Genomic DNA, 23,645 nt, shown 5'->3' on the forward strand with positions numbered 1-23,645 from the left:
TGTGCAGGCCTGCTATAGATGTTCCCATTAGCGATGGACTCAAACCACAAAATTCAGGTCTGAATCAAGAATTTGAAGCATTTTGGATTCAAAGTTTGTACACTATCAAAATTTAAGACAGCCTGAATCCAGAGGTTAAAGGCAGGGGTGGCATGTTTGTAGAAATTTTGGTGATGCCCAGAACCCGCCCCTGCCCAAACTCCAGCCCCACAAACTCTGCCCCTACATCTGCCCAAGGCTCTGGGAGGGAGTTTGGGTGAGGGAGGAGGTCTGGGGTGCAGGCCCTAGGCTGGGGCAGGGGATTGGGGTGCAGGCTCTGGGAGGGAGTTTGGGGATGGGAGGGGTGCAGAGGATGAGATGCAGGGGTGAGGGCTGTGGGGTGTGGCTGCAGATGAGGGGTTTGGAGTGTGGGAGGGGCTCAGGGTGAGAGGAGGAGTGTAGGGGGATGAGGGCTCTGGCTGGGACTGGGGATAAGGTGTTTGAGGTGCTGGAGGGGCTCGGGGCTCAGGGTGAGAGGAGGAGTGTAGGGGATGAGGGCTCTGGCTGGGACTGGGGATAAGGTGTTTGAGGTGCTGGAGGGGCTCGGGGCTCAGGGTGAGAGGAGGAGTGTAGGGGATGAGGGCTCTGGCTGGGACTGGGGATAAGGTGTTTGAGGTGCTGGAGGGGCTCGGGGCTCAGGGTGAGAGGAGGAGTGTAGGGGGATGAGGGCTCTGGCTGGGACTGGGGATAAGGTGTTTGAGGTGCTGGAGGGGCTCGGGGCTCAGGGAGAGAGGAGGAGTGTAGGGGGATGAGGGCTCTGGCTGGGACTGGGGATAAGGTGTTTGAGGTGCTTGAGGGGTTCGGGGCTCAAGGTGAGAGGAGGAGTGTAGGGGGATGAGGGCTCTGGCTGGGACTGGGGACAAGGTGTTTGAGGTGCTGGAGGGGCTCGGGGCTCAGGCCGAGGGTCAGAGTGTGGGGGGATGAGGGCTCTAGCTGGGACTGGGAATAAGGTGTTTGGGGTGTTGGAGGGGCTCAGGGCTAGGGTAGAGGGTGTGGTGGGGAGGTGAAAGCTCTGACTGGGGATGAGGGCTCTGGGGTGAGGCAGGGGTGGGGATGAGTTTGGGGTGCAGGCAGGCTGCTCCGGGACAGAGGACAGAGAGGAGGACTCCCCCCAGCCCTTTCCCCGCCGGCAGCAGCAAGCTCTGGGGGAGGAGCTCACCTTTCCTGCCCCCCCCCAGCTGCAAACTCACCCCCACCACTGTCACTACATGTGCTCCTAGGGCCCCTCTCAGGTCCAGGAATCTTCCCTCGCCTCCCCCGTGGTGGGTGCCATGGGGTGCTGTGTGCGCCTCCTCCCCTGCTGTTGCCCCTGACTGTAGCCTCACTGGGGGTGAGGGAAGGGGCTGGATCGGTGACTGTGGGTGGTGGGGCCTGTGCTGCTGGAGGGTCCTGCCAGAAAAGGGAAGGATTTGAGGGGAAAGGGCAGGCTCAGAGTCAATCTGCCATAGCAGTAGAAAAGGGGAGAACTAGGACCCTGCGGCAGCAGTTGCTGCAGGGAAGCAGCATGGAAGACACAAAGACAGAGACACTTTGCACCGGGGTCCAGGAAAGGCAAGCAGGGGGAGGGGGCAGCAAGTCAGGGCCACGGGACACTTAGGGGGGCAGCAGGTGGGGCTAGGGCCCTAAATATTGGTGGAGCTGAGCCCTTGGCTCTGAATATTGCTGGTGCCCGAGCACCACGTGGGTATGGAACTCGCCGCCTATGGAAGGGCATCTCCAGTTCCCATCTGTAGGCCATGTAACAAAGTTAGCTTAAGCCCTGGTCTACACTGAGTGGGGGGAGGATCGATCTAAGTTACGCAGCTTCAGCTATGTGAATAATGTAGCTGAAATCGAAATACTTAGATCTACTCACCGCAGTGTCTTCACTGTGGTGAGTCAACTGTTGACGCTCCCGTCGACTCTGCCTATGCCTCTTGGCCTGGTGGAGTACAGAAGTCGACAGGAGAGTGCTCGGGGGTCGTTTTATTGCGTCTGGACTAGATGCAATAAATTGACCCCCACTCGATGGATTGCTGCACGCCAATCCGGTGGGTAGAACAGACATATCCTAAGTGTCTCAGTAAAACTGAGATAGTACTACTGCTAATGTGTGTTGTCATTCTTAAAATAATTAGAACAGATAATGTGCCATACATAACTTAATTGAAACCAGTGGGCTATACTGGGGATCAATTTGTCCCAGTGAAGACATATAAAGCCAGCCAGCTGAAAAATCACCAACTACTCCCTTCTGTGGCATCCATTGTAAGTTATACCATTTTACCCACACATCAAGAGGCCCAGTTTCATTTTGAACTGAACTGATTAAAGTACAAAAATGTAATAGTATTTGATGTGAATAATAAAAACAACATTATTCAGGTTTGTTTCCATTACTCAGGGTACATGGTTAGTGTAAATACATATATTTTTATTTATTCATTTTTAGATAGACTGACTTTCTGAGAGGGTGGATAGGCAGCAATCCATTGACATTTTACAACATATACAAAGCTGAAGCTCTCTGTTGTACTACATCCATGAGAGCCAATAAAGATTCCACTCTAACCAAATCCAAAAGCACTGGACAATCCTTTTTCTAGCACAGGAGGCTAATTGGCTCAGCTAGTGCTATGGCCCCAATCCCATTTCTTCTGAAGTAAATGGCAATGCTCAGAGCAACATGGAGCAGGAACATACACTAAGTCAGTATCCGTTATGGGCCTTATCCAAAGCCCACTGAGGACAATGGGAGTCTTTCCATTGACTACAATCCATTTTGGATCAGGCCATTTAAGAAGAACTCTTTCAAAAAGAAAAAAGCAGCGATGTTTCACTTTCACTGCTGTTGCTAGTGGGAAGAGGTCTGACACGATAACGGATTCAGAACTGCATTTCTGGTAAAATACCAGTGATTTTTGTATTATTATTTTTGGATGAATTTGATACATATAAAAGAGTAAGAAGCTTAAAATCACAATTGTGCGAGGTTCCCCACACAGATGTGCACCTGCTCCTCACTCCTGACCTGCAACACCATTGCTGTTTTAGTGCCTGATCCAATTTCACTGAAGTCAACGGAAAGACTTGGATCAGCCTCTTCCTAAGAGCAAACTGATACCCATGCCACACAGAGAAGTGTGCTCAGACTTTCTTTAGGGACTTGGGCCCAGATGGTCAAAGTTTTTTAAGCTCCTGACTTCCATTGAAATCAATGGGAGTTTGATGCCTACATATCTTTGAGGATCAGGGCCTTGGATAAGACCATCAAGCATATTTCATTTGTGGACTCTGCAGAGTTTGAACCCATGTTGAGGTGAATAATTAAAGCAAAATGACTAGATATTTCAGGTCAAATTTTGCTTTCATTTGCAACTCCACTGAAGTTTTGCCTCACTCCCATTGAAATCAATGGATTGCATGGACTTAACTGTGACCAGAATTTGATCAATTGAATTTAGCCAGTGCTTCTAAACAAAAGTTGACACTTGGTTTATGCTCTTGAGGGTGGCAAGGCAGAACGCTGAAAGTTATGAATAGGGTGAGATCCTTAATTTTGCATTTTCTGGGCCACGTTCAGACATGACATAAACAGGTGCAATTTCCCTGGAGTCAAAGGATTTTCACCCTCTTACACTAGGTTTCAATTTGGCTCTTTATGTTTTGGTGATTAATAGAGCATAGTAAATAACTTGCAATGCATAGTTTGATTAATGCAGTCTTGTTTTGGCTGTACAATGAGCACAATTTCCTCAAATTTATTTTTTTTCTCTAAAATACTTGACAAATTATTTTAACCATGTACACTGGATGAGTAAGAAAAAAAACTAGTTTCTGCACAAATTTGTGCATGCAACGTTGGAATGAAAAATTGATTGCAGGGCCTTCTGCAGAGCATTAAAGGACTCCCCTATGGCAAACATTAATTCATTAAAAATTCAAGAAAAAATGTTTTGCAGTATTTATCTGTTTTATTGCTACAATCAAAATTCAAATGTAATTAAATGTAGCCCAAAATTCTTAAAATGAAAAACAACCCCCCAAAGCATGATGGTATAGGACAGAGTAGGTGTCCCAGATGAGGAGAAATTCTAGCTATTGCCAAAGATGCAGCACTATGGTGAGAAACAGGCTAGGCTGAGCTCTGCTCCTTACTCACCCCCTGGATCACGGGTAACGTAATAGGACTCCCTAGGGCATCTGTCTGTGTGTGTCAGAGCTTTCCTCCACACTGCTGCCACGTGTCCCTCCATCTCCCCCCTCCCCTTTCAGAAGTGGAGCCTGAGTTCTGGAATGGGAGACAAAGGCTCCAGCTGCTGCCAGAGGTGCAAAAACATGTTACCAAACCCCTGAGATTCTTTCGCCACTCTGCCACGTCTTCAGTGAACTGCTCATTCATGTAGATGGATTGACTGTTTAGAGGGAAGGGTGTAAGGCCTGTAGAAGTGAGGCTAGATTGCTGAAGAGTAGGGAAGGGAAGACAAGGGGTCAAGTGGTGATGGAGGATGTGAATGGGTTTTTAATATGCTTAACTTTACAGTGGTCAGGAGCAGCCCCTACCCACATGCTTCAGCCACTTTCCCACAGATCCCACCTAAATCCTCTGGCCAGAAAAATGCGTAAGTAAGTAGATCACCTTTAGTCTCCAGTAACTCTAATTTTGTAATCTAAAAGTGTTTTGCATTTTGATGGAATTAACATTAAATTGTGGATTTTTCAAGGTTTGAATGTGTTAGCCCAGGAGACAGTGCAGGATAGTTTACTCTCCAGCTGCTTATTTATCTAGCTTCTGCCCAACACCTTTTAGTCATGCCAAAGGTTTGTTTGTCATTAACTCAAAGGTTATGAGTTTCTAAAACATCTTAAGATATGGGTAATAAAACACCTACCCAGAGGATATGTGTTAGCTGGTCTGTAAGAACTCCTGAGCATTAACATCTGGTTTAATTGTCTATCGAATCCCACCCACATTCATTGCATTTAGTTGGATGCTATACAGAAAGCCGCAACATTTGTAACACTCAACCCTATGGTAACAAAAATATCCAGAATTTAGAGTGTTTTAATTCAGCTCAAAGTTTTATGTACCATACTCTAAATATTATGCAAAAGTTAGAGCGTTATTAGAGTCATTTGTTTGCGGGCATACTTATTTTTCATTAAAAGCAAAGCTAAAAAGACTCATTCTGGATTTATTTTTAATTCTGTGTTCCATAGGTAGCACTGGGTGAGCAGAACAACAAAATATTTTTGAACATTCTTGAGAATTACACCTACCTGCCTGTTCACTTAGGGCTATTTGTGCCTCTCTTGCTCATGTTGAGTAGTTTCTTGCCATATATCGAAAGTATTTTGAGAGTAAGGTACTACTCTATGTGAGTCAGCGTCGCAGAACTGAGCTCTTTCCTGGAATTCACAACCCCTTTTATTTGCAAACATTTGGGTGTTTTTATTCACCAAGAACATGTGGAAAGCAAAACATTATGATTAATAGCCAAAGGAAGGATTTGTACTCTCTTGGCCAGTTTGAAAAGCTCTTTCCAGTCACCAAGCAGTTTTGTCTAATAGTCACAGGTGTTCATGAATAGATTGTGTGAAAAGAGAAAAAAAGACTCCTGTTTATGAAGCCATGCTACACAATTAGGGAACTGAAACATGATAGGATTTAGGCAAAATAGCAAATATTCACTGGGTGAAATTCACTATTGTGTCGAGGGTCCAGCACAAGGTCCATATACCACTTATGTCCTACTTAAAATTTTCTGCACTGGATTTAAGTAGGACTTAAGTTATGCATAGGCCTTGTGCTAGGTCCTCTGCACAGCAGCGATCAGTTTGCATACAAGAAGCTACAATTTGTTTATACAACTAGTTGTTGAACAATTGTGAACAATGAAGAAATTAAGAAAAATTTTACCCTGTTTTTGGATAATTAGTGAACAAATAGATGTCACATTCATGGAATAATTTTAGTAGCTCTAGGCCAAAGGTTAAATTACTTTCAGAATCTAAAATTATGCATATGCTTGCAATACACACATATTTAATATAGTTAATTGCTCTAACTCTGTTGTGTCATTATTCTAGGTGGGTGATGCAGTCCTTGAAAATGCACGTCTTATGTTACAGATGGAGAATATTCAAGCCTGTGCTGAAGATTTTAAAGACAGGTAGCTTTCTTGAGGCAACAATATGGGTGATTTCTTTGAATAAACATACACTTACCATATTGAATATTAAAACGGAATGTCCGTATTAGAGAGAAAATTTGTCTGTGGTTAGCATAGGGATCTGACTCGCTTTTTGACCTTGGACACCCTGTGACCTTATCTCATGGTCTTATTGTGTAGCTAAATTAAGGTTGTAATGAATTTTGAGATCCTCAGATAGGTGATTTGAGAGCAACATATTATTATTATTTTGAAATAGTGTGACTAAATATTTCCAGTAGTCAGAAATTTACTGGCAAATTTATTTCTGGGTGCTCACTGATATAAAGACCTAGGGCTCTTGCTAGGCTGGCTCAAAATTTTAATTTTATAAAAACAAACTTTTATAAAACCCAATTCCTATGGAAATGTGTTTATGTTTTTTTTAAAACATCAAGTGAAACAAGAAATGCAAACATTGTAGCACAATGAACTTCAGTGAAACATCTGTATACAAAAATGAAACTGACTACTGATTTTCATTGTCCATGATGAGAGTAATGAAAAGAGTAAAAGAAGAGCATAGTGACAAATTGTACTTTTGAAAATTCTTACAGTTTTCAAAATCTAAGTTACCGTTTGTATCACTGGTAGATATCTTTTTAAAGCAGAGGTAAAACTGTGGGATGCGCCCCACCCCCTTGGGGGGTGCAGGGGAACATTTGGGGAGAGAGTGTCTGGGGCCCAATAAGGGGTCCTGTCCCCGCCTCCCCTGTAATCTTGGAGGCCTTTGTGCCCTGCAGCTGTGGTTCAGATCCCTGACACGAGTAGCTAGCCCACAAATACAAGGTCTCACCATGGCTCTCACCTTTGCAGGTTGACACGGATAGCCCTTCCAGTCCTAAGTCTCCCCTAATACATCCTCCCAGAGTGTCACAAAGGCACTTTTTCCCTTTGATCTTCTGGCATTTACCAATAGCACTAGCTAAATCAATAATAGGAAAAAAATGTGCTGACTTTAATGCTGTTAAGTAATCCTCAATTCTAGATAAGGTATAGGCATCCTTATGGGTGATCTGGTTCAACTTTTAATGAACATACACAAAAGCACAGTCTCCCATGTTTTTTTCTGAACTAGCATAAATGGCACAGCCTAGTAAGAAATCACCTGACCTCTGTATAATGTCATAGGTCTGGCCCCCATAATTCAGAGTCACAGCTGGTACTAATCTTTTCCCGTTACAACATTTTTGCAGCTATTGTAGGATTCCCTTCTTTACCTCAGCAAGGTAAAGCAATATATCCAGTCAACCCATTTTTGTTTTACAAATTAAAACAGTTTCTATATTTTGGTTCAGCTTGATGGGAAGCGTCTCTTTTATTCTCACTTTCCCCATATTGATTATAAAAAGTTTTATAATTTCTTATATGTCTAAAGGTATTCTGCCAGACTCTCTCTTTTTGAATGGAGAGTTGCTCCTGATCCTTTAGTACCTGCAGCAGTTCCTCATAACAATGTTGCAGTAGATTCATACCTATGAGTGTTGGTGGTAAGCATTCACTGTTGACATCACTAACAAAAATACCCTGATTGAGATACTTAATAGTCTCACTTCTAATTTCAGCTTCCATGTAGCCAACACATGGGATAGCCAAACAATTTCCTGGTACCAACTTCACCCTGTATTTAGTAGTCAATAAACAATTTTGAGCCTAATAGTTCATGAAACGTTGGCTCTAATATGGTAACTTGTGACCTGGTATCCTGCAAGGCCCACATTTATCTCCTATTAATCTCAAACAAACAGGCAGGCATTTTCCTATAGCAGTAGTCTGCCCTCCAATGTTGTTCAGGCCTATACTCTTGTCCTTCCAAGATCCGACCCCCAATCCGCAACCTTCTGCTTAAAGCCACAGCATTAGTATTTTTAGTCATGTACCTCCTTTCTATATGTCCCACCTCACTGCATCTCCTGCAAATAGGATTGCCATCATAACTATTGGCTGTGCTATGCTATTACCCATCTCAACTCCCTGTGGCCTGCATCTGTATTCTCTAGGTGCCAAGACTTCCTGCTTCAAATCCAGTCTCATCTCTTGAATTTCCCTCTATACCCATCTTAAATTTTCTCCAAAAAAAATCTTCTGTTCCAGAATTACCATCCTCTGACTTTTCGCCAGACTGCACCACACACTGACTAGCATTTTCAGACTGCAAGGCAACAGCATATCTGTAGCCATACTGTGGATATACCATAACTGCCCTGATGTGTCCATTACTTCTCATAAGTTTTATAGCCTCTTCTTAAAGTCTAGGATGGAAGTTTCCAGATTCTGTCTTAACTGTAACATTAATTCCATATATAACATCATATAACCCCTCGATGAACTTGTTTGTCAGCGTGTTATCAGTATCTTGGGCTTTGTGAGATTCTAACTTTTCTGCTGCTTGTAAAACCTCCTGTAATCCTAATGTGTACTACCCTAGGCCTGGTCTACACGGGAGGTGGGGATAGGGAGGGGAGGGAAATCTATGGTACGCAATTTCAGCTACGTGAATTATGTAGCTGAAGTTGATGAACTTAGATCGACTTACCGTGGTGTCTTCACCGCAGTGAGTTGACAGCTGCCGCTCCCCCGTCGACTCTGCTTGTGCCTCTCGCCGAGCTGGAGTACAGAAGTCGACAGGAGAGCGCTTGGGGATCGATTTATTGTGTCTAGATGCGATAAATTGATCCCTGTTGGATCAATCGCTGCCCGCCGATGAAGCTGGTAGTGAAGACATACCCTTGGACTTTCTGTTGGAGTTTGTACCCTGGGGAAGAAACTCTATTTCACTTCTGACAAGGTATGAGTGTCAAACATACAGCCTAATCTTCTGACTATTTGTTCTGTAGTCACTTTTTCATTTTTCAGCCATGTACTCACTTCTTTTTTAGCTGTATCCACTAATTGCCCAGTCAGAATCTCTGTTTTCTCCATGCAGTTAAAACATTACTGTAGCATTGTTTTAAATTCTCCAAATGAAACATTACTCCCAGAACCGTATCTAGAAAATTTAGGTAACCAAGGCGCTCCAAAGAAATATGGCATGGTCAGTGGTGTTGGCACGAGTGGCTGTTGGGCCCCACCACCAGCTGTTCCTTCTCCTGAGTTATCCCCTGACCAACTTATGTTATTTTAAGATGTGGAGTGCCAGGAGTTAAACCAGCCCTCAGAGACAGCAGCAAGGAAAGCGCTGCTGCGTGTTCACACTATCGGCTGCAAGCGCAGTAGTGTGTCCACACTGGCAGCTATTGCAACGCTACAGAGAGCAATGCATTGTGGTAGCTATCCCAGTGTGCAAGTAGCTGCAGCATGCTTTTCAAATGGCGGGGTGGAGTGTGACAGGGAGTGTGTTGTGTGTATGTAGGGGGAGAGACAGTGTGCTTTGGCGGGCAGAGAGTGTGTCAACATGCTATCTTGTACGTTCAGACAGTGGCAGGGGAAACCCTGACACCAGCCCCCAACTCCCGCCTCTCTCTCTCTCTCTCTCTCTCTCACACACGAACAAATGCCTGCCTCTGCAGCAGGAGCATTCCACAGTGATGGTTTGCTTTGTGTCCCTGAGCAGAAAAGCATGCCGGTTGTCAGAAACACATCTTTGAAAGGGCATATCCGCATGCCTGCAGCCGAGTTGAAAACAATGACCAGAGTGGCCACTTGACTTCAAGGGATTATGGAACATTTCTGGAGGCCAATCACAGTGCAGTAATGCAACATGTCATCCACACTGACAGCTCGGCATTTCAGCCAGGGCGAAGCAAGCTCTATGCTTCTCATGGAGGTGGATTACCAGGGGCACTCCAGCCATGGAGTCCAGGCCTTCTAAGTGCATTGCCATTGTGGACACCTCAGGAGTTAGGGTGCCTGGGGCTGATTTAATGCCCTCTAACTTGCAAGTGTAACCAAACTCTTAGATTCAGTGATCTTGTAGCTATACCTCTGTTCATCAAGTTTATCCACAAGCAGGGTTTCTTCACCTAGTGGCTCTCACTTGGCCATTAGATGCCTTCGAATTGCATTACTTCAATAGATGTTCAGTCATTCTCTCTGTTCATTTACTTTAGGTCCTTTGTGGCCGAGTTTCTCATTTACTGTTTTCAGAATCTATTTTCATCTAACACAACTTTTTGATCAATTCCCTTTTTCACCAATTATTTATTTTTAGTTCTTTTCCCTTGATAGTTTCTCTCCAGTATGTCTGCAGATTTTATTTCCCTCTACTTCCCTTCCCTAATAGGATCTGCTAATATGCCCAGTTCTAATTTTTTCTGCTTCTCCTGACCTGAACGCTTTCCTATTTTCCTATTTTCCTTCTTTCCTTTTCACTCCCTTACTTTTATTCTCTTGTTCTTCTTTTATTTTATCATCTCATCTCCTACTCCAGCTCAGGTTTATCCACTAACTCAGCACCTACATTTTTCTCCTTCTCTCCAACAACTTTTTTCCAACTGCCTTTCTTTCCCAGTCATCCGATACCTTCCCGAGGCTCAAGCTACTTTCACATTGGCTGTTCCCTTCCCAGGACAGCATTCCACACTGCTGCATCACAGGCTGCAGGCCCTAATTAGGGTGACCATATTTCCCAAAGGGAAAACAGGACACCACCTGAGGTTAGCAGAGGTTCCCCCCCTTCCGCCCCCCGCTGCGCGGGGTTGTTGCCCGAGCTCCACCACTTCCCTGCACAGGGCTGGCGTTGCTGCTCACCTGAGCTGACCCCCTTCTCTGCACAGGGCTGATGTTGCTCGCCCAAGCTCTGCTTCCCCACTTCCCATGCAGGGCTGGCGTTGCTGCTTGCCCAAGCACTGCCTACCCCCGGCGCAGGGCTGGTGCTCCCTTGCACATTCCTCCAAACTCTGCTTTTTTCCCCACAAAAGTGGGTATTTGCCTCATTTGCTCTTGCCAACTTGCCACTTTTGCCAATAGACTCAGACTCATAGGTCAGGAGGGACCAATATTATCATCTAGTCTGACCTCCTGCACAAGGCAGGCCACAGAACCCCACCCATCCAATTTTACAACAACCCCTAACCCAGGACCGAGTTATTGAAATCCTCAAAATTGGTTTGAAGACCTCAAGCTGCAGAGAATCCACCAGCAAGCGACCCGTGCCCCACGCTGCAGGGGAAGGCGAAAAACCTCCAGGGCCCCTGCCAATCCGCCCTGGAGGAAAATTCCTTCCCGACCCCAAATATGGCGATCAGCTAAACCCTGAGCATGTGGGCAAGACTCACCAGCCAGCACCCAAGAAGGAATTCTCTGCAGTAACTCAGTTCCCATCCCATCCAATATCTCCCCGCAGACCATTGAGCAGACCTATCTGGTGGTAATCCAAGATCAATTGCCCAAATTAACGATCCTATCATAACATCCCCTCCATATACTTATCAAGCTTTGTCTTAAAGCCAGAAAAGTCTTTTGCCCCCACTACTTCCCTCGGAAGGCTGTTCTAGAACTTCACTCCCCTAATGGTTAGAAACCTTTGTCTAATTTCAAGTCTAAACTTCCTAATATCCAATTTATACCCATTCGTCCTCGTGCCTACATTAGTACTAAACTTAAATAATTCCTCTCCCTCCCTAACGTTAACCCCCCTGATATATTTATATAGAGCAAGCATATCCCCCCGCAGCCTTCTTTTGGCCAGGCTAAACAAGCCAAGCTCTTTGAGTCTCCTTTCATAAGGCAGTTTTTCCATTCCTCGGATCATCCTTGTAGCCCATCTCTGAACCTGTTCCAGTTTGAATTTATCCTTCTTGAACATGGGACACCAGAACTGCACACAGTATTCCAGATGGGGTCTCACCAACGCCTTATATAACGGTACTAACACCTCCTTATCCTTGCAGGAAATACCCCGCCTGATGCATCCCAAAATCGCATTTGCTTTTTTAACAGCCGTATCACATTGGCGACTCATAGTCATCCTGCTATCAACCAGTACCCCAAGGTCCTTCTCCTCCTCCGTCGCTTCCAACTGATGCGCCCCCAACGTATATCCAAAATTCTTATTATTAATTCCTAAGTGCATGACCTTGCACTTTTCACTATTGTATTTCATCCTATTTCTATTACTTCAGTTTACAAGGTGGTTCAGATCTTCCTGAATAGTATCCCTGTCCTTCTCTGTGTTAGCAGTACCCCCCAGCTTCGTGTCATCCGCAAACTTTATTAGCACATTCCCGCTCTTTGTGCCAAGGTCAGTAATAAAAAGGTTAAATAAGATCGGTCCCAAAACCGATCCTTGAGGGACTCCACTAGTGACCTCCTTCCAGCCTGACAGTTCACCTTTCAATACGACCCGCTGGAGTCTCCCCTTTAACCAGTTCCTTATCCACCTTACAACTTTCATATTCATCCCCATCTTTTCCAATTTAACTAACAGTTCCCCATGCGGAACTGTGTCGAATGCCTTACTGAAATCTAGGTAAATTATATCTACCGCATTTCCTTTATCTAAGTAATCCGTCACCTTCTCAAAGAAGGAGATCAGATTGGTTTGACACGATCTACCTTTAGTAAATCCGTGTTGCAATTCGTCCCAATTACCATTGACCTCTATGTCCTTAACTACTTTCTCCCTTAAAATTTTTTCCAAGACCTTACATACTACAGACGTCAAGCTAACAGGCCTATAATTACCCGGATCACTTTTATTCCCTTTCTTAAAAATAGGAACTACATTAGCAAACCTCCAGTCATACGGCACAACCCCCGAGTTTATCGATTGCTTAAAAATTCTCGCTAACGGGCTCACAATTTCACGCGCCAGTTCCTTTAATATCCTCAGATGGAGATTGTCCGGGCCCTCCGACTTCGTCCCATTGAGCTGTTCAAGTACGGCCTCTACCTCAGTTGCGGTAATATCCACTTCCATATCCACATTCCCGTTTATCATCCCTCCATCATTGCTAGATTCCTCACTAGTCTTATTAAAAACTGAGGCAAAGTACTTGTTTAGATGTTGGGCCATGCCTAGGTTATCCTTAACCTCCATTCCATCCTCAGTGTATAGCGGCCCCACTTCTTCTTTCTTTGTTTTCTTCTTATTTATGTGGCTGTAGAACCTTTTACTATTGGTTTTGATTCCCTTTGCAAGGTCCAGTCAGGACAGCCGGGTCAGGGCTGAAAAAAGGGGCTGTCGTGGTCAAAACGGGATGTATGCTCACCCTAGCCCTAACAGTACCTCTAACTTAAAACTACAGCAGGTGCTGATGCTGGGGCCAGGGTTACTACACTATCATTTACAAAATGCAAGTTTGACTGCGTATGCTTACTACATTTTTCTCTGCAGATATGAAAATGAGCAGCCATTCAGAAAGGCAGTGGAAGATGAAATTAATTCCTTATATAAAGTGATTGATGATGCTAACTTAACTAAAATGGATCTGGAGCGTCAGATAGAAAGCATGAAAGAAGAATTAGGTCTGCTCTCAAAGAATCATGAAGAAGTAAGTCAAGACTGGGTGCAATGCATAGGTAGTATGTATCTGTTTAAGTCAGGTCAATATGACACTATCTTAACCAGAAGCAAAAAAGCTAATTCTGTCAAGTATAAATGGTAATTATCTATCTGCAAATTGTTCCTATTTCTCTCTCTCTTTTGTTAGTTTACAGACCTCTCATCTTTCTAGTCCTAATTAAAGTTATCCACATACAACTTTCCACATTTTTGACATCTAATAAATATAACATAGCTGAGCGATATTCACTTCATGTGACACTGACATAACAAACACACAAGATGATTTATGAGGGTGGACCTTCATTAGGTGTAAATCCCCAGTGCTGTGAGGCCTGATTCTCCTCTTATTCACACCAATGTAAATAAAAAGTAAATTCCACTGACAGAATAATCTGGCCCCATGGAATCTTCAAACTTCTGAAATAATGTACTTAAATTACTTTACATTAAATGTGCCATACTTAGCAAGCCACTCCATTCCGAGACTTTTAATTTCACCTTCTGTTCTGAGCAAGGCCGCCCAGAGGATTCAAGGGGCATGGGGTAAAGCAGGGGAGCTGTGGCGCTTGTACTCACACAGCAGCGGTCCGGGTCTTCGGCGGCATTTCAGCGGCGGGAGGCCCTTCAGTTGCTCCACCTCTTCAGCAGCACTGAAGGGCCCCCCACCGGCAAAATGCGCTGAAGACCCAGAGTGACTGAAGGGCCCCCTGCCACCGATATGCCACCTGAAGACCTGGATCGCTGCTGGGCCAGGGCTCGTGGGGCCCCTGTGGGATCCGGGGCCTGACTGACTTTGCTAGTGCTTTTGATGTAGCCTTTTGCAGGGCTGCCCAGGGATTCAAGGGGCCTGGGGCAAAGCAGGGGAACTGCAGCGCTTGTACTCACCCAGCAGCGGTTCAGGTCTTCGGCGGCATTTTAGCGGCGGGGGGCCCTTCAGTCGCTCCACGTCTTCGGCAGCACTGAAGGGCTCCCCGCTGGTGAAATGCATCGAAGACCCAGAGCGACTGAAGGTCCCCCCGCCAGTGAAATGCGCCGAAGACTTGGACCACCGCTGGGCCAGGGCTTGCAGGGCCCCTGTGGGATCCAAGGCCAAATTGCCCCACTTACCCCCACCCCCTCTGGTTGGCCCTGGTTCTGAGCAACAGATCATTGAAAGAAGTCAAAATGACATGAGAAAATAGACTACCCACAGGCCCAGTTTTGTAATCCTTATTCATTGACTTAAGCAAGAATTGCATTAGTGAAGATTAGTCATACCAGTAAAGGCTTCAGCATCTAACCCCAAGTACAGGGGCAGCTCTAGGTATTTTGCTGCCCCAAGCACTGCAGGCAGGCTGTCTTCGGCAGCTTGCCTGCGGGAGGTCCCCTGTCCCGCGGATTCGGCGGCAAGCCTGTGGGAGGTCCACCAAAGCCGTGGGACCAGCGGACCCTTCGCAGGCATGCCGCTGAAGGTAACCTGCCTGCCACCCTCGCGGTGACCGGCAGAGCGCCCCCCGTGGCTTGCCGCCCCAGGCACATACTTGGCGTGCTGGTGCCTGGAGCCACCCCTGCCCAAGTAAGCACCCTCAATGACAGAAGACAAATTGCAGAATTACCACAAGGCCCATTTAAGGGCAATGCATAGTTGTGCTGCCCAGGAAACAGAACAGGGAGCAAATTGTGACTCAAGAGAATCAGAATTCAGTACTTGCAATCTCCTTGTTCCACTAGGGAAGTAAGCTGGACCAGCCCTATACCTAATTGTAGATTGCTTCCCCGTCCACACTGGTACAGCTGTGCCAAACCAAGGCTCCACTCACTCCCTATCTACGTGTGGTGGGAAGGGAAGGGAGTTGGGCTGTCAAGCAATTAAAAACATTTAATCATGATTAATTGCACTGTTAAACAATAATAGAATACCATTTATTTAAATATTTTTGGATGCTTTCTACATTTTCAAATATATTGATTTCAGTTACAATACAGAATACAAAGTGTACAGTGCTCACTTTATATTTATTACAAATATTTGCACTGTAAAAAGAAATAGTATTTTCATCATCTACGAGTACCGTAGTGCAATCTCTTTATCATGAAAGTTGAACTTACAAATGTAGAATTATGTACAAAAAATAACTGCACTCAAAAACAAAACAAAGTCAAATGTTAGAGCCTACAAGTCCACTCAGTCCTACTTCTTGTTCAGCTAGTTGCTGAAAAAAAACAAGTTTGTTTACATTTACTGGGAGATAATGCTGCCAGCTTCTTATTTACGTCACCTGAAAGTGAGAATAAGCATTTCAATGGCACTTTTGTAGCCAGCATTGCAAGATATTTACGTGCCAGATATGCTAAACATTCATATGCCCCTTCATGCTACAGCCACCATTCCAGAGGACATGCTTCCATGCTGACGACACTCATTAAAAAAATAATGTGTTAATTAAATTAGTGACTGAACTCCTTGGGAGAAACTGTATGTCTCCTGCTCTGTTTTACCCGCATTCTGCCATACATTTTATGTTATAGCAGTCTCAGATGATGACCTGGCACGTGTTTGTTTTAAGAACACTTTAACTGCCGATCTGACAAAAAGCAAAGAAGATACCAATGTGATATTTCTAAAGATAGCTACAGCACTTGACCCAAGGTTTAAGAACCTGAAAGACAAGGTGTGGAACATGCTTTCAGAAGTCTTAAAAGAACAACACTCAGATGCGGAAATTACACCAAAAAAGAAAATCAACCTTCTGTTGGTGGCTTCTGACTCAGATGATGAAAATGAACATGCGTCAGTCCGAACTGCTTTGGATCATTATTGAGCAGAACCCATCATCAGCATGGATGCACGTCCTCTGGACTGGTGGTTGAAGCGTGACGGGACATATGAATCTACAGCACATCTGGCATGTAAATACCTTGCAATGCCAGCTATAAAAGTGCCATGCAAATGCCTGTTCTCACTTTCAGGTGACGCTGTAAACAAGAAGTGGGCAGCATTATCTCCCAGTAAATCTAACAAACTTGTTTGTCTGAGCGATTGGCTGAACAAGAAGTAGGACTGAGTTTACTTGTAAGCTCTAAAGTTTTACGTTGTTTTGTTTCTGAGTGCAGTTACTTAACAATAACAAAAATCTACCTTTGTAATTTGCACTTTCACAATAAAGAGATTGCACTACAATACTTGTATGAGGTGAATTGAAAAATACTATTTCTTTTATCATTTTTACCGTGTAAATATTTGTAATAAAAAATAACACTATAAAGTGAGCACTGTACACTTTGTACTCTGTGTTGTAACTGAAATCAATATATTTGAAAATGCTAAAGTCATATAATTGTATTAATTGAAATGCAATATTTAATATGTAATACGATTCTATTGTTTAACAGTGCGATTAAAATGGTGATTAATCGCAATTCATTTTTTTAATCAAGATTAAGTTTTTTGCGTTAATCGTGTGAGTTAGCTGCGATTAATCAACAGCCCTAGAAGGGAGTAGAGGCTCTGCAGCAACAGTTATCTTTCTGTAGCCAGAATGGCAATGTGGGTAGCTCACACAAAGGAGTAAGGTTGTGACATATGCTCCATTATTTACCAATGCAGGCACATAAGACAGGTCACAACAGAACCCACAATAAGTACTTGATCTGCACATGGAAATATCATCACAGGAAACTGTTGAACAGAATGATTATATCAAAGGAGCACATTTTTAAAGGGACCTCAACCCAGCCCCCATTTTTGCATGAACATTTTTACATACCCTCGCCCACATATATTCTCAGCACTGTCATCACTTGTAGGTGATATTGTTTACAGACCAATTATCAGGCCCCTTTACACTGTTCTAGCAGTTCTAGCAGGAAATGATATATGTAAATAGGGTGGTGTAACAGGGACTATAATTTAGGCCTACATGTGCAAACCTCATTTGTTTTTGTGCCCATACAAATGACAGCGCTCAAAATATTTGTACAAGCATTTGTAAAAGAGTTGGCCTGAATTTGGACTGTAGAAAATAAATGTTAAATAATGGGCCTGGTACCAGCCATTTAAATAGTTTTTCTCAAGCAGAGATGAACAGACCCTTTTCCAGGAAGTTTTATTCTTTTTATATCCCAGCCTCACATCCAAGAAGCATGCAGATCCTCTGAGCTGAGACAGCAAACTTATACATACATACACATACACACACATGCTTATACAGGGACAGGTTTCAGTTGTGGGCTGTGCTATACTTTTGGGAAGGATTCTAAAGGTGCCTGTAACACACCATACATAGGAAATCATATGAAAGAATTGATTAAAAGAATATCCCCTTCAGAGAGAAGGATAGACAACAGGCCTCTAGACAATGGGCCTGCTTCTCCACTGCCTTGCACCTTATATATAGGGTGACCAGATGTCCCGATTTTATAGGGACAGTCCTGATATTTGGGGCTTTTTCTTATATACGGTCCTATTACCCCCCATCCCCTGTCCTGATTTTTCACACTTGCTATCTGGTCACCCTACTTATATAGTCATTTACTCCTGTGCACTCTACCAAAACAGAATGACAGTGTTTTACACTCACATTGCATTCACTTTGCAAACATGTAAATGACCACAAAAGGTGCAAGGTAATGGAAAATCAGATCTTTTAAGTAGTTTGCAATAGCCCCAACAAGAGCTAAAGTTTAAATAATGGCTTTGTAGATGTGTATGCATCACACTAAGCCAACTAAATTGCACCATAAGTGCTCCTTAGTATCCTCTAAAACCAGAACTGACCACTGACCCTTTTTCTTGTTTTTTTCAGGATGTGAAGATGTTATACAATCAGCTTGCTGGATCACAGCTGGAAGAACTGGAAGCTCCTATTGGAACTGGCCTGGATAACATACTGGAAAAAATCAGAATTCATTGGGAGAAGGATATAGAGAAAAATCGTGTTGAGACAGGTGCCTTGCTTCATACCAAGGTAGGCACCTACAGTGTTCTCTAGAGCTGTCTCCAACACAAAGGAAAAACATATATTTTTCTAGTCCCCTGGGGTAATCATTAAAATATATTTTTTTGAAACAAAGAATGATGATAGCCTAAGGAACCTCGATCCAGCTTCATCCCAAGAAGCATTCATGCAAATCCACTGACTTCATTAGGGTTGACAGATGTAACTGAGGGTGGAAATTGGGCCTATTTATATCGTTTTTAAAACATCGGTGCTTTCACTGCAAAATAAGGGAGTCTATACACATTTTTGCTTTCCTATTATTTCCAGTGCAGAGACGCTAAAGCAGAAGATTAGTTCTCTACAGCAGTGTTTCTCAAACTGGGGTCCGCAAACCCCTGGGCAGGGACTCCAAGGGGTCCACAGGCCCAGCTGATCAGTTCTTCCCCCTCCCTCCCAGTGCTCCTACACACTGGGGAACAGCTGTTTCCCAGCTTGCAGGAGGCACTGGGAGGGAGAAGGAGGAGTGGGGACAGGGTGGAATCATGTCTGGGGCCGCTGGCCCTGCTGATCAGCTAGGGTTGCCAACCCTCCCAGTTTTGCCAGGAGTTTCCCGGAATCAGGCTCTATCTCCCAGAGGCTATTGAAGCCAAACCAGGAGATTTTAGGTGCTAAAAGTCTGGCTGTGCAGCGGAGCAAAGGCAGGCTCCCTGCCTACTCTGGCTCCACGCCACTCCTGGAAGCAGCCAGCACGTCCCTGCGCTCCTGGGGGGCAGGTGAGTGGGCAGGGGGTCTCCATGTGCTATCCCCACCCCGAACGCTGATTCCACAGCTCCCATTGGCCAGGAACTTCAGCCAATGGGAATGGCAGGGGCAGTGCCTGTTTGCAGGGGCAGCATCTGTGGGCAGGGGCAGTGCGCAGACACTCTCTGCTCTCCCCGTCCCCCCCGCCACCTGCCTAGGAGCCACTGCCAAAGGGATGTGCTGGTTGCTTTCGGGAGCTGCCCGATGTAAGCACTGCCCGGCTGGAGCCCACACCCCACACAAACTCCCTCTCAGAGCCCGCATCCCCTTCAAACACCCCAACTCCCTGCCCCAGCCTGGTGAAAGTGAACAAGGGTTGGGGACAGCGATCGACAGAGGGAGGGGGGATGGAGTGAGCGGGGGGCAGGAAGAGGTGGGGTGGGATCTTGGGTGAAGGGATGGAGTAGGGGCGGGGCCTAGGACTGAACAGGTGGGCTTGGGGGTCCCTGAAAAATTTTAAATCAAAATGGGGGTCCTCGGGTTGCTAAAGTTTGAGAACCACTGCTCCACAGGATTCAAGATTGAAATCTTTTGTCAGAAGCCACACTTTCTCGACTACTTGCTGAGGGGGTGGGGGGAATAAAAAGGTAAAGTTTAAGAAAAAACATGCATGACCAGTAAACATAGGCTAGCACCCAACATCCTAGCAAACGGAAGGATTTGACTGCTGTCAACTAGGGATGACCATAACTGTGTGACATGATTTCACATACCAGGAGAGCCATTTATAGGGGTGGAGAGGAAACTTGTCCCCTAGGTTTGGCTTTACCTTCATCCCTGCTTAAAATTATCTCTGTTTTGCTGTCCCCTCACTCTTCTGCTTCATGTACCATGTCTCAGCACACAGCCATCTTGCATACAATGCAACTAAAATCACTGACACGTATTGCAGCTTTTCCTCTGCTAAGATGAATCATGATTTTGGGGGGATGCACGTGGGGGAAACAGCTACCTTAGGTGAGTATTTTTTGCAGTATCAAGCTCAGTGCATATCCCTATGTTTTAACAGTTGTTTCACTCTCCACAGCACAGTAAAATCACTATTACAGCTGTGCTGCAGAAATACTTGGGAAAGACATAGTCCCCGTAAGGTTTATGATGCAGAGCTGCTACAAAAATGGAGGGTGCAAGAGGGGTGGGAGGGATAAGGGGGACAGCAAAATGAAAGGAAAGAGGAATCTGAGGTACAGTCTGTCTCTGTAAAAAGTATTTAAAGAATGTTAAGGAAGAAACATCCCGTGCGTGAGATTGAGCACCCATGGAAAAAAAAAGGTGGGTGCCCCCATATCAGCACCTCTCCTGCCCCCCAGTACCTCCCGCCCATGGGCCTCGCAATCAGTGCCTTCCCTTATCCTCCAGCGCCTCCCACCCACCATGGATCAGCTGATCCGCGGCATGCAGGAGGCGTTGGGTTGGAGGAGCGAGTACAGGGCTTGCTCAGAGGGAGGGGCAGGATGGGGGTGGAAAGAGGCAGAGCAGGGGCGGGAAGAGGTGTGGGGGGACCTTGGGAGAAGCGGTGGAGTGGGAGTGGGGCCTGCCAAGCTCCCTGTGTCCCCCCCACCCCCGCTTCCCTGAGTTATTTCCTGCGGCCACTAAGCTCCCCTCACCCGCCGCTCCTCTTCTCCCCAGTGCACCGTGTCCCTGCTCCTCTGCCTATCTCTAGGCACTTCCCGCTGCCAAACAGCTGTTTGGGGTGGAGCACGGCCCAGCACATTAGGAAGTCAGCACCTATGATCCCTTGATTTCAACAATGACACCATGGTGATGGAGGTCATATAAGAACCTAGAAAGAGGAGTTTATCCAGGAGATTCATCAAATCCTTACACTTCAAATCTTGTTAAGCAAATCTTTCACAGAGCTGATATTATGTAGGCCAGATCCACAGATGGCTTAAATTGGCTGAGCCCAACTGAAGTCAATGTCACTACATTGAATTATCTTTGTTGAGGATGTGGCCCACTACATGTTTTTAGGAGTGTGATAACTGCCTATGAGAAACCAATTTTTTCTGTCCCCTCTCCCTACTTCAAGAGGTCCTACTTATTCCTCATCCTCATATGGAAGTCAATCCTCTCACTCTTTCCTATTTAAAAAACAGAAATTTATTATAGCCTCTACTTCTAACAACCAGCACTTCAACTGTGCAGAGGTGTCACATGCAAAGGGGACTGTCGACACATATCTAACTTTTCATAGATTCAGAGATTCCAAGGCCAGAAGGGATCACTGTGATCATCTAGACTGACCACCTGTGTAATACAGGCCATAAAACAGGGGTCTCAAACACACAGCCCACGGAGTTATTTGCTGCAGCCTGCCAAGCTCCCTGTGCCCCCCCTCACTCCCCCGAGTTATTCCTGCAGCCGTCAAGCTCCCTTTACCCGCCCATCACCCCCCTCCCGCCCAGCGCGCTGTGTCCCTGCTCCTCTGCCTACCTCCAGGCACTTCCCGCCACCAAACAGCTGTTTGGTGGCACTTAGCGCTTTCCAGGAGGGAAGGGGGAGGAGCGGGGAACTGCGCACTCAGGGGAGGAGGCGGAGAAGACGTGGGGTGGGGATTTCGGGAAGGGGTTGCAATAGGGGCAGGGAGTGGCGGAGTGGAGGTGGGAACTTTGGGGAAAGGGTTAGAATGGGGGGGGGATGTGGTGGGAAGAGGCGGGGCAGGGGCAGGACCTCATGGAAGGGGTGGAGTGGGGGTGGCCCCAGGGCAGTGGCATCAATGATGTGGCCCTCAGGCCAATGTAGTAGTCCTCATGTGGCCCTCATGGTCATTTGAGTTTGAGATCCCTGCCATAGAACTACCCCAATATAATTCCCAGAGCAGATCTTTTAGAAAAACATCCAATCCTAGGTAAACTGTTACAATTTTTAATTTCTCTCCTCATTAAAAATGTATGCCTTATTCCAGTCTGAATTTGTCTACCTTCAACTTCCAGTCATTGGATCATTATTAAATATTTGTTCCCCATGTAGATGCTTATAGACTGTAATCAAGTCAACCCTTCTCTTTGTTAAACTAAACAGATTGAGTTCCTTGAGTCTATCATTATAAGGCATATTTTCTAATCCTTTAATTATTCTTATGACTCATCTCTGAAGCCTTTCCAATTTATCAACATCCTTCTTGAATTGTGGGAACCAGAAATGTACACAGTATTTCAGCAGCAGTCTCACCATTGCCAAATATACAAGTAAAATATCTCTATTCCTACTCAAGATTCCCATTTATGCATCCCAGGATCGCATTAGCTCTTTGATCACGGTGTCACACTGGGAGCTCATGTTCAGCTGATTACCCAGCATGTTTCCCAAATCTTTTTTCAGTCACTACATCCCAGGATAGAATCCCACATTCTATAAGTATGACCTACATTCTTTGTTCTTAGATGTATACACTTACATTTAGCCAGGTTAAAATGTATATTGTTTGCTTGCGCCCAGTTTACCACTCTCCCAATTTTTGCATCATCTGCAAATTTTATCAGCGATGACCTTATGTTTTCTTCTAGGTCACTAATAAAAATATTAAAAGCAAATGTATTGTTAGAGAGTTGCTTAAACCCTGAAACATGAGGTTTCAATATCTCTTCCAGAATTTGTCAGCAGTAACTATAACAACTCTTGTTATCATGTAAATGTCCAATCTCTTTTTGAATTGTGCTAAATTCTTAGCCTCAACAACATCCTGTGGCAGCAGGTTCCACTGTCTCATTGTTCATTGTGTGAATAAGTATTTCCTTTTATCATTTCTGAATTTGCCACCTTTCTATTTCATTGAATTCAATGACTGAATTAGTTATGAAAAAGAAAGATCAACCTACCTTATCTGTGCAATTCATTATTTTAATATACTTTTAACATGCCCCCTCTTCTTGTATCTCCTTTCTAAAATAAACAATCCCACTCTTTTCAATCACTGTTCACATGAGAATTTTCCCAGACCGAAATAATTTTCATTGCCCTTCTCTGAATTCCCTTTAATTCTACAATCTCTCTTTAGAGATGGGGTGACAAGTACTGCACACAGTTATTTAGATGAGACTACACCTTTGATTTATATATAACATCATTATAATATGTCCTGTATTATTCTACATGCATCCTAACATTTTTTTTGCTTTTTTGACCACAGCTGCATATCGGGTCAGATTTGCAAAGGTATTTATGCACGTAAAGATGTCAATAAGCACTTAGTGGGATTTTCAAATGTGCCACAGATGCCCAAACATCTTTACAAATCTGTCTCAA

General features: G+C 44.8%; 1 protein-coding gene across 1 annotated transcript in view; it reads left to right on the top strand.

The window, feature by feature from the left end:
- The window catches only part of BFSP2 (beaded filament structural protein 2), a 42,445-nt gene that overhangs the window by 11,252 nt on the left and 7,548 nt on the right, over positions 1 to 23,645 (top strand). The window contains exons 2-4 of the mRNA XM_030549386.1: positions 6,109 to 6,191; positions 13,507 to 13,663; positions 18,462 to 18,623. Coding sequence (XP_030405246.1) covers positions 6,109 to 6,191; positions 13,507 to 13,663; positions 18,462 to 18,623 — 402 coding nt within the window. The remainder of the gene's footprint in view (positions 1 to 6,108; positions 6,192 to 13,506; positions 13,664 to 18,461; positions 18,624 to 23,645) is intronic.

This window comes from Gopherus evgoodei, chromosome 2 (assembly GCF_007399415.2).
Source record: "Gopherus evgoodei ecotype Sinaloan lineage chromosome 2, rGopEvg1_v1.p, whole genome shotgun sequence".
Lineage (NCBI taxonomy): Eukaryota > Metazoa > Chordata > Testudines > Testudinidae > Gopherus > Gopherus evgoodei.